Consider the following 10,732-nt stretch of genomic DNA (forward strand, 5'->3'; position numbering starts at 1 on the left):
AATGAATAAAAGATGTTCTACGCCAATCTTCTCATTTTACACATAAAGGAAATAATGCTCAGAAAAGGTAAGTTATTTTATTCTTCCATTCAACAAACACTGTTTGATCACCTACTACATGCCATGCATAATAAATAACTAGGTTATAGTGGTAAACAAGATAAAATACTGCCTTCACAGAGTTTACAGCATATGGGGAAAGACAGATAATTAAGTTATATACTGACCCTATGAAATGACAAGTAACAGATCCAACCGGGCCTAGGGTGTCAGAGAAAGCTTCCTAAACGAAGGCAAGGCTCCAAATGGAGTAGACTGGAGCCATATCCCGAGCCCCCGTAAGGCAAGGACAACATCTTCCTTGCTCACCAGTGTATTCCCAGAACCTAATATGGGTGTTGTTTTGCAAGAGCTTAATAAATATCTGCTGAATGAAAATGCAGTTATATTTAAGTTTAGGATGATGAGTATGAAATTTGACAGAAGAAGTAGAAGAGGGAAAATAATTCTCAAGAAAAAGGAGTATATATGGCTCTGGGCCTATAAATTTGGGGTGAACTATTAGTACAGAAAGACATAAACAAATGTGAGATTTAATCATGGGTTCAAAAAGTTTTTGTGGCCCACCTTAGAAATGGCCACAATTCTATCACTGTTCCTATAAGAAAATAAGAGTTGTTTAAGCTGTACTCACTGATCTCTCTCCAGTGTGTGCCACTTTTTGGTGGGGAAGTAGAGGTTCCTATTCTTCTGCAACAGATGACACAATAAGCAGCCAGGGACATTCTGTGTAAGTAGAACAATTACAACAAATTTAATTTAGCATCTAAATCAAAACACTTGTTTTAACTACAAGAACATGTTACCATCACAGTGGATGACCCACAGAGTTAGCTTTTTCAAGACTACGAAGAAAACTTTCCAATTAAAAAAAAATTCTCCATTAAAAACTTAAAAGGGACTTATTAGAATAATATTTTGTTAGAATTTTCATTATTCTTCCTCACACTGTGTCCAATTGTGCATAGTTTTCACAATTGGAAAGATGATCTAAATATGATACAATCATTCCCAGAACACAAGAATTAAACGGTAACAAGAATAGACAGACTATTAATCAGAATACCAATATAGGCATGAAAAAAATTTAATGTCTTTGAACATATATGTATATATGTATTTATCTCTGATGACTGAAGGCCCCACAGAAATGAGAAGCTCTACGTGGACGGTACACTTGGAATCCATAGAAGCATTTAGCTTTTCTCTAGTTCTTTCAGGATAGTACCCACGTTGTTTAAAATTTTTGAAATTTGTTCATTGTTGGCATTCTATCAAAGGAGAGCTGTCATCCACCTAATTCATCAACTGAGTAAAGATGATCATATGCTGCAATCATTCCCAGAACACAACTCAGTATTCTAGACCCATATCAGGTTGTCTTTGGATAGCGAGGTTTTTTTTTCTTTTTCCTTTTGCTATAAGGGAAAGGAAGGAAGGTACCTTGAAGGTACCTCTCTCTTTTGTTTTGTTTTCTATTTCTGCTTTTTATTATTTTCTTCTTTCTTTCTTTCTTTGGGTGCACCCTGTCCTTTTCCTAACTTCTTCAATAATGCCTAAGATGAGCATTTCTTGTTCTTTCACAAATGCATTTAACACTAGAAATTGTTATAATCCCAGCACATTGGGAGGCTGAGGTGGGCAGATCACGTGAGCTCAGGAGTTCAAGACCAGCCTGGCCAACACAGTGAAACCCTGACTCTACCAAAAAGAATTAGCCAGGTGTGGTGGCGCACTCCTGTAGTCCCAGCTACTTGGGAGGCTGAGGTGGGAGAATTGCTTGAACCTGGGACGCTGAGGTTGCAGTGAGCCGAGATTGCGCCACTGTACTCCAGCCTGTCGTCTCCAGCAAGAGTGAGACCCGGTTTCAAAAAAAAAAAAAAAAAAGACTATAAATTATCCCTCTAAAATTCCACTGTAATTTTTCTCTAATCTGTGAGCTGTTTAAGAGTGTAGCTTTTAGTTTCCAAATATATAAAACTTTTTAAGATTATCTTTTTTTTTTTTTTTGAAACAGGGTATGGCTCTGTCACCCAGGCTGGAGTGCAATGGTGCAATCACCACCCACTGCAACCTCTGCCTCCCAGGCTCAAGCAATCCTCCCACCTCAGCCTACCGAGCAGCTGGGACTACAGGTGCCCACCACCACACTCAACCAATTTTTTGTATTTTTTGTAGAGACAGGGTTTCACCATATTACCCAGGCTGGTCTTGAACTCCTGACCTCAAGTGATCCACCCGCCTCGGCCTCCCGAAGTGCTGGGATTACAGGCAAAGATTATCTTATTCTGCTATGTGACATAGATTCTTTAAAATTGTGAAGACTTGCTTTGTTACCTGGTTCCAGTCAATATTTATAAATATATCATATAAGCTTATTCTTTGTTGCGAGCAGAATATATCCATTATACTAGGCTTGTTAATTTTGTTGTTTCTATAGTCTTGCTAATTTTTTTCACAGCTCCAAACGGCCATTGAACAGCCTTCCTAATTTTGTCTGCATGATCTACCAATACGAGAGGGGTTTTTTAAAAGTTTCATACTGATTTGTGCACTTGTCGATTTACCCCTTTTGTTGTCCTTTTTTTTTTTTATTCATTAAGCAAATACTTATCTGAGTCCCTAGGAACGAAGAACTGTTGTAGATGCTAGCAATTTAACAATGAAAAAGAAAAATTTGCCCTTGCTTTCATGGATCTGACTCTCTAGTGCAGAACACCCCAATCTGTGGCAAACAAATACTACCCTTTTTGGGGGGTCATAATGTGAAAAGATATACCATTAGGTGCACACAAATGAATGATTATTAGAAACTTAGTACTTTTTTCCTTTTGTCATCACATACTATCTTCCTTTATCCCTACTAACATTTATTGCTTTAAGTTCCTTGCCAGTTTTCTAAGTATTTAACTATCTTACCTTTTCCCATCATGGTTATAATCTTTTGGTATCATTTATAATTTCAAAACCTCTCTTTGAATAGATGAATTTAATCCATTTACATTTATCGCATGTTGGATAGATCAGGATTGTTTTATTACTCTTTAATTGGCTTAAAGTTATACAATTTATTTCTATTCCTTTAGTAAATAGCTACATTTTAAATGTGCTATATACAGTATGAATTTAAACAATATAATTATCCTCCCAAATGAGAATATTACAATGCTTTAAATCCGATCCTCTCCTATCTTGGGTATTTCTGTCTAGTATTTTAATTCCATTTTATTTTTAAACATCCCAAAAGAAGTCATTTTTAAAAGCAGTCAACCTAAATTTTACCAACATTTTGTCAGTTTCCTTCCTTACTTTTGTTTCTTGCATCCACAACTTCCTCCTAGGTTCAAATCATTCTTGATGAAGGTATATCCTTTGATAGTTCCTTCATGAAGGCATATATGTAGTTAGCACTCTCACTCTCAGCATGTCTAAAAATGCTCTATTTTAGATATACTAAAAAATAGTTGTGTTTGGGCCAGGCGTGGTGACTCATGCCTGCAATCCCAGCACTTGGAGGCCAAGGTGGGCAGACTGCTTGAGCCCAGGAGCTCTAGGCCAGCCCAGGAGTTCAAGACCAGTGAGACTTCATCTCTCCAAAAAAATTTTAAAAATTAGCTGGGCCTGTTGGCATGTGCCTGTATCCCCAGCTACTCGGTAGGCTGAGGCAGAGGAATTGCTTGAGCCTGGGAGACGGAGGTTTCAGTGAGCCATGATCACGCACTACACTCTAGCCTGGGAGACAGAGTAAGACTCTGTCTCAGAAAAAAAAAAAAAATAGTAATAGCTGGGTTTGGAATTCTGGGTTTAAAATTTAGAATAACAGTAGGTTTCCTTTGGTACATTAATATTTTCACTGATATTTCTTGTTGCTCAGGAGAAATCTAAGTCTAATTGTTGTTTCTTTGTAGGCAAAATAATAGCAAAGAAGTTTAAGAATGTGCTCTGTAGGACCACACTGCCTGGTTTCAAATCCAGTTCCACAAACAACTTGTATTAGTAATTTTTTTTTTTTTTTTTTTTTTTAAGAATGCTTTGACATCTTAGGACCTTAAGGACCCAGGGAGTGACTGTCCCTCTCTGGGATAGCTAACTGCTAGAGGTAGCAAACAACCTGCCTGTGAGCATGCCTCTCATATGCAAACCAACCAATCCCAGGTGCATACCCCCAACCACCACACACAGCCAATGCTTCCCTTACTCTAAATCTCCTCAGAGCCAGGTACTAGGCAGCTAGAGACCACCTCTCTGGTCTGCCAAATTATTCGAACTATCCAATCCTAAATTTGTTCAGCTCGTCTACCCTGTCTCGCTCATTCCTTCCCACAAAAAACCACAATAAAAGAAAGCTCTGGCCCATACTTTCACATTGCTCCTTATGCCTCCTGAATGACCCTGGTACTTCCCCATGTGGCCTTGCATGGTATGGCACGCCCACTCTTCCTTGGGAACTGTACATAATAAGCTCTTCTTTCAAGGCAGTTGTCTCTGTGTCTGTCTTCTTACCATTCCTGATTAAAACAAAATCCAGGTACATTTGAAAACACTAGACATATGATAATGGGCTATTTAACCTCTGTGTCTCACTTTCCTCATCTATAAAATGGTGATAATAAGAGAACTACTGTAAAGGGTTGTTACAAATATCACATGAGTTAATATATGTAAAACACACAGAATAGTGCCTATTCCAAATTAAGTGTTCAATAAATGCTACTTATCATTAACTATCAATATTATATTCCATCTGGCAGTTTTAAGATCTTTTTGATGTTCTTACAATTCTCTACTTTATGTCTGGGTATGGGTTTGTTTTTATATACCCCACTCAAGATTTGGTATGCTCCTTCGATCTTAGAACTCACATTTTTCTTCAATTCTGCAATATTCTTAACAATTACCACTTTGACCCCCATTCGACTTTTACCTTCTGATACTCCTATTAGATGTACGCTAGATTTTTAAAGTCTAACCTTCAGATCTCAACTTCTTCCATTTTTTTCTATCTCTCTGACATGCACTATAGATTATTTCCCCAAATCTATCTTCCAATTCATCACCTTCTATTTAGTTGTATTTAGACTATCATTCGATCCATCCACTGAGTATTTCAAAAACTTTTATTTCTAAACTTTCCAGTTGGCTCACTTTCATACTTGCCTGCTTTTTTTACACATAGTTTTTGTCTTAAATGCAGATTCTTTTTAATGGCCACAAATTATTCCTTTTCGTATAACCATGATCTTTGGTAGTCCCCTCCCACGGTGACTTTAGATTGATCTTACGAGTAACTTTGGCCATAGGACAATAGAAGCATGATGCAAGCTGAGACTTGGGAAGTACGTGCACATCGAGGCTCCTGTCTTTTTGCTCTTGAGAAACCTGTGACCAGCACCATGTAAAGATGCCTAGGTTAGTCTGCTGGATCACAAGAGAAATGTCCAATATCCCCATTAATGAAGCCAACAAGTACCAACTGACAGCCAGCAACAGCCGCCAGGCATGTGAAGCCACATCAAACTACCCAGCCCCTAGGTGACCCTACAAATCCATATTCAGTCCTTAGCCTGCAAGCAATAATAAATGTTTGTTTTAGCCCGTAGCCTTTGGGATGGTTTATAATGCCTCAAAAAGCTGACATGTAACTTCTAAACTTTCCTTCACACGAGATATATGAGGTTGCTGCCAGCATAACTTGTTTTACAGTAAATTTTATTTTTTTATAAGTAGAGGGAATAGAGGAATACACTATAAAATAACAATAAAAAGTATACCATAGGGCCAAGTGTGGTGGCTCATGCCTATAATCCCAGTGATTTGGGAGGCCAAGGTGGGATGATTGCTTGAGACCACAAATCAACTGACTATATCTGCGGCACATGCCTGTAATACCAGCTACTCAGAAGCCTGAGGCAGGAGGACTGCTTGAGCTCAGGAGCCCAACACCAGCCTAGGCAACAAAGTGAGACCCACATCTCAAAACAAACAAACAAACAAAAAACCCTAATGGAATACAAATGTATGGACCTATTCCACTCCATCGATCTATTTATCTATCCTTATATAAACACTGCACTGTTTAGATTATGTAGGTTTTTTTGTTGTTGTTGTTGTTTGTTTTGTTTTTGACAGAGTCTCACTCTGTCGCCCAGGCAGGATGGAGTGCAGTGGCCTGATCTCGGCTCACTGCAACCTCCGCCTCCCAGGTTCAAGCAATTCTCCTGCCTCAGTCTCCCAAGTAGCTGGGATTACAGGTGCCCACCACCATACCTGGCTAATTTTTGTATTTTGGGTAGAGACAGGGTTTCACCATGTTGGCCAGGCTGGTCTTGGAACTCCTGACCTCGTGATCCACCCACCTCGGCTTCCCAAAGTGCTGGGATTACAGGTGTGAGCCACCGCACCAGGCAGATTACTGTAGTTTTTAAAGTAAGTCTTGAAGCTAGTAGTATAAATTTTCCAGCTGTGTCCTTCCTTTTCAAGACGGACTATTCTAGGTCCTTGGTACTTCCACATAATTTTAGAGTCTGCTTGTCAATTTCTATTTAAAAGCACCTTTAAGATTATGGGGCCAGGCACGGTGGCTCACGCCTGTAATCCCAGCACTTTGGGAGGCCGAGGCAGGCGGATCACGAGGTCAGGAGATTGAGACCATCCTGGATAACCCGGTGAAACCCCGTCTCTACTAAAAATACAAAAAAATTAGCTGGGTGTGGTGGCGGGCGCCTGTAGTCCCAGCTACTCGGGAGGCTGAGGCAGGAGAATGGCGTGAAACCAGGAGGTGCAGCTTGCAGTGAGCGAAGATTGTGCCACGGCAGTCCAGCCTGGGCGACAGAGCGAGACTCCATTTCAAAAAAATATATATATATATAATGACGGTGATTACATAAAATCTGAAACACTGATTTTAAGTAGAGAACGGAGAAATTTTGAGACTAAGAAAGACACAGAAAATAAAAGGGAACAGATTATAATTTAAAAATAAAACAAATATTTGAAAATTCCATTAAGTTTAACAATATGGAGGTCACTGGGATCTTCATATCAGTAGTTTCATTGCCCTGGTGGAGGAAGCCAGAGTGAAACATCATTTCATGCTTTCATTCTGATTAATAAAACGTGAGTTGTAGCTAGGTACACAGACAACAAAAAAGACTACATCACCTTTCTTTCTTCTAGTTAACTATGGGCACTTACAAAGAATTGGCTAATGAAATATGAGTGGATGTGTCATGTGCAATTTCTGAAAAGTGTCCTTAAAAAGAAGGGTATGTGCCTTTCTTCCTCCTTCCCTCCTCCCTCTTGCTAGAATGAGCAACTGACAGTTTGAATTAAAGCAGTCATCTTACCATGAAGCATCTTATTAAGGACGGTAGAGCAGCCAGATAGAAGAATTCGAGTCCCTGATGATTACAGAGCTGCTTCCATAAAAGCATGGCTGCCTACCTATGCAATTACATACATATTTAAGCCAGTATTATCTTGTTTTCTGTGTAACACAGCTGATTCCAACACACCACAGTTTTTTGTTTTTTGTTTTTTGTTTTGAGACAGAGTCTCACTCTGTCACCCACGCTGGAGTGCAGTGGTGCGATCTCGGCTCACTGCAAACTCCGTCTCCCAGGTTCACACCATTCTCCTGCCTCAGCCTCCCAAGTAGCTGGGACTACAGGCGGCTGCCACCACGCCTGGCTATTTTTTTGTATTTTTAGTACAGACGGGGTTTCACCGTGTTATCCAGGATGGTCTCAATCTCCTGACCTCGTGATCCACCCGCCTCGGCCTACCAAAGTGCTGGGATTACAGGCGTGAGCCACCGTGCCCGGCCCAGTTCTTAATATCTATATGCCAGTGATCTCAGAGTACCTCTAGCTACGATCTTTCCTGACCTATCTATCCAACAGCTATTGGAACATTTCCACTTGGATGTCCAACAGGCCTTTCATACTCAACTGTCCAAAACAGAATTCTTTACTTTTTCTCCCCAAACTCTTCCTCCACAAATCTTCTCCATCACTATCCACCAAATGGTCAATGCTTTTTGATTGTAAATGGTAAATGATCTACCTCTTAACTGAAGCAAAAAAACAGATGTTGCCCTTGATTTCCTTGTTTTCCCCTTACTCTACATCTAAACCACGCATAGTTGCTCTTCTCTACCATCAAAACATACCCCAAAATCCATCCATTTTTCTCTGTATTCACTGCTACACTCTTGTCTAGTTCAAGCCAACATCATCTCTCATTTGGAGTAATAAAATGACACCTCAAAGGTGCTTTTTGTAACTTAAGAAATCCTTCTCAGAGACATTTAAAAAAAAAGTTCTGGAGATAGATAGTAGTGCTGGTTGCACAATGTGAATGTCACTGAACTCAACGACTCAACATGGTTAACATGATAAATCTTATGTGTAACAAGATTTAACAAAGCAAACAAAAAAGAAATCTTTCCCAGAGACAATGGTCTCTTATATTCCTTTCCAAATACCTTGCAGCTGTGCCATTCACATTTAGGTCTTTATCTGGAAACTGCTGTCAATAGTTTGAAAGTAAGAATCTAATCCTGTCTGTATACCATAACAATGCCAGATATCTCAGCAACCATATATTTCATCATCCTTTATTGAATAGTCTATGCTTTCCCCCTGCTTTGCAATACCACTTAGTGGTATACTAAACTCCCATATGTAAATAGGTATGTTTCTAGTGTCTCTATTCTGTTCCATGAATCTAATTCTCTATCCCTGAATCAATATCATACCATCTTAATAATTACAACTTTATATTAAGCTTTGGTATCTGATAGGGAGAGACTTTATTTTTCTTCTTCTTCAAAATTGACTTCACTATTCTTGGTCCTTTGCCTTTCCATATAAATTTTAAGTTCAGCATGTCAAATTCCATAAAACAATACGGTGATTTTAATTGGCATTACACTGAATTCGTAGAACTGAGAAAAACTGACATCTTTTTGTTGAGTCTTTCCATCTATTAATACGGTATATCTCACCATTTACTTGGGTCATCTTTTGTGTTCCAACAGAGCCTTACAATTTTCTGTCTAAAGGACTACACAGCTTTAGGTTCATCTATTTCTAGGTACCTTTAGTTTTGAATGCCATTATGAATAGTGTCTTTTTATTATTAAAACTCCTAGTTAATTGTTACTGGTATACAGAAGTTTTTAAATGCAGAAATTAAGGCCATTTCTGACATCCCCCTGGCCAAAATAACCCCTCTAGTCACTCTTTATCACATCACCAAATGGTACTTATTCCTTAACTGATTTCAGAGTCTCTCTGCCCCCACCAAAATTAGTTACCTGTTCACCATTGTATCCCAAGCGCCTAGAATAATAGCTGACACCCATCAAGTGCACAAAAATGGAACTGATGAGATCAAGGAAGAGAATATATGCAAGATGAAAAAAAAGCAAATAAAAGATACTTGGGAAGAAGAAGACTTGGAGGCAATTTTTTTATTTTAAAGAGAGTGCAACAATATGTAAATCACCAGTTGGAAAAGATTTGAGGGATAGAAAGAGGGAACTAAATGGAAGAGCTGGGTTCCTTAGCGATCACATGAACACACACGATGTTAAAAAAAAAAAAAAAAAAGGCAGCATGAGGTCGGGCCCGGTGGCTCACACCTGTAATCGCAGCACTCTGGGAGGCCGAGGCGGGGGATCACCTGATGTCAGGAATTCCAGACCAGCCTGGCCAACATGGACAAACCCCGTGTCTACTAAAAATACGAAAATCAGCCGGGCGTGGTAGCGCACGCCTGTAATCCCAGTTACTAGGGAGAATGAGGCAGGATAATTGCTTGAACCCAGGAGACGGAGGTTGCAGTGAGCCCAGATCGCGCCACTGCACTCCAGCCTGGCAGACAGACCGAGACTCCATCTCAAAAAAAAAAAAAAGGCAGCATGAGCTTAATGCGGGAAGTACAATTTAACCTAAGGAACAGAAAACAAGAATCTCATATCTCAACTAGTAAAAATAATGAGAGTGTTCCTTTAGACTACAGAACAGATTTGGGGAAAGGGAGTAACTTTAGAACCGTCTGGGGTCTTTCACTTTAAAATGACCGGTGCCGAGTTTAGAGCTCTCTCAGCATGCAATCTGTTCCATCTCTGGGGTTAGAGAGGGAGCAGGAAGCGGTGGTCTGGAAGGCTCAGAAGTGACTGGTGAGGCCCTTTCCTCCTCCTCCTCTTCTCTCCGTGACTACCGAGCCCGGGAAGACGGACCGACAGGTGCACTCCCCAAGGCCTCGACAGCAGCCAGAGAAAGGCAGCGACAGGGAAAGACGAGTCAGGCTCGCGACCACCAGAGAGAGAGGCCCTCACGCCCAGCCGAGCGTCAGCTGGTCGGTCCGGTCCGCGCGCCAGACGGCGGTGCTCGGCCGTGCCCGGTCCCTGCCCTCCCCACTCTCCGCTCCCCACCGCGCCCAGCTGCGCCGACGCCCCCGTCCGCCCCCACACCACCCCTGCCTTCACGTCCTACCTGCCGGCAGGCGGACTCAGCCCGTGCCCAACTGCTCCTCGGACCCCGTTGTCTGGGGAGCCCTCCTCTTTCCGCGGCTCCCGGCCGGGGACCTCCACCCAGCGGCTGGCGGCTCGTGACCCCGCCCCCTCGGCCCGCTCTGGGCCCGCCTCCCGCCGGCTGGCTCCACC

General features: G+C 41.1%; 1 protein-coding gene across 4 annotated transcripts in view; it reads right to left on the bottom strand.

Moving 5' to 3' along the window:
- The window catches only part of SERAC1 (serine active site containing 1), a 57,853-nt gene extending 47,136 nt beyond the window's left edge, over positions 1-10,717 (bottom strand). For 2 of the 4 annotated variants that reach the window (XM_063605049.1, XM_063605050.1), the window contains exons 1-3: positions 10,563-10,682; positions 4,420-4,568; positions 695-786 (exon numbers count right to left, since the gene is read on the bottom strand). In XM_063605049.1, the coding sequence (XP_063461119.1) occupies positions 695-786; positions 4,420-4,479 (152 nt within the window). In that variant the 5' untranslated portion in view covers positions 4,480-4,568; positions 10,563-10,682. Of the gene's footprint in view, positions 1-694; positions 787-4,419; positions 4,569-10,562 lie in introns of all 4 variants that reach the window. The other 2 variants (XM_003805798.5, XM_008975130.5) reach the window with 2 other exon arrangements.
- Between the last annotated feature and the right edge of the window lie 15 nt (positions 10,718-10,732).

The sequence above is a fragment of the Pan paniscus genome, chromosome 5 (assembly GCF_029289425.2).
Source record: "Pan paniscus chromosome 5, NHGRI_mPanPan1-v2.0_pri, whole genome shotgun sequence".
NCBI lineage: Eukaryota > Metazoa > Chordata > Mammalia > Primates > Hominidae > Pan > Pan paniscus.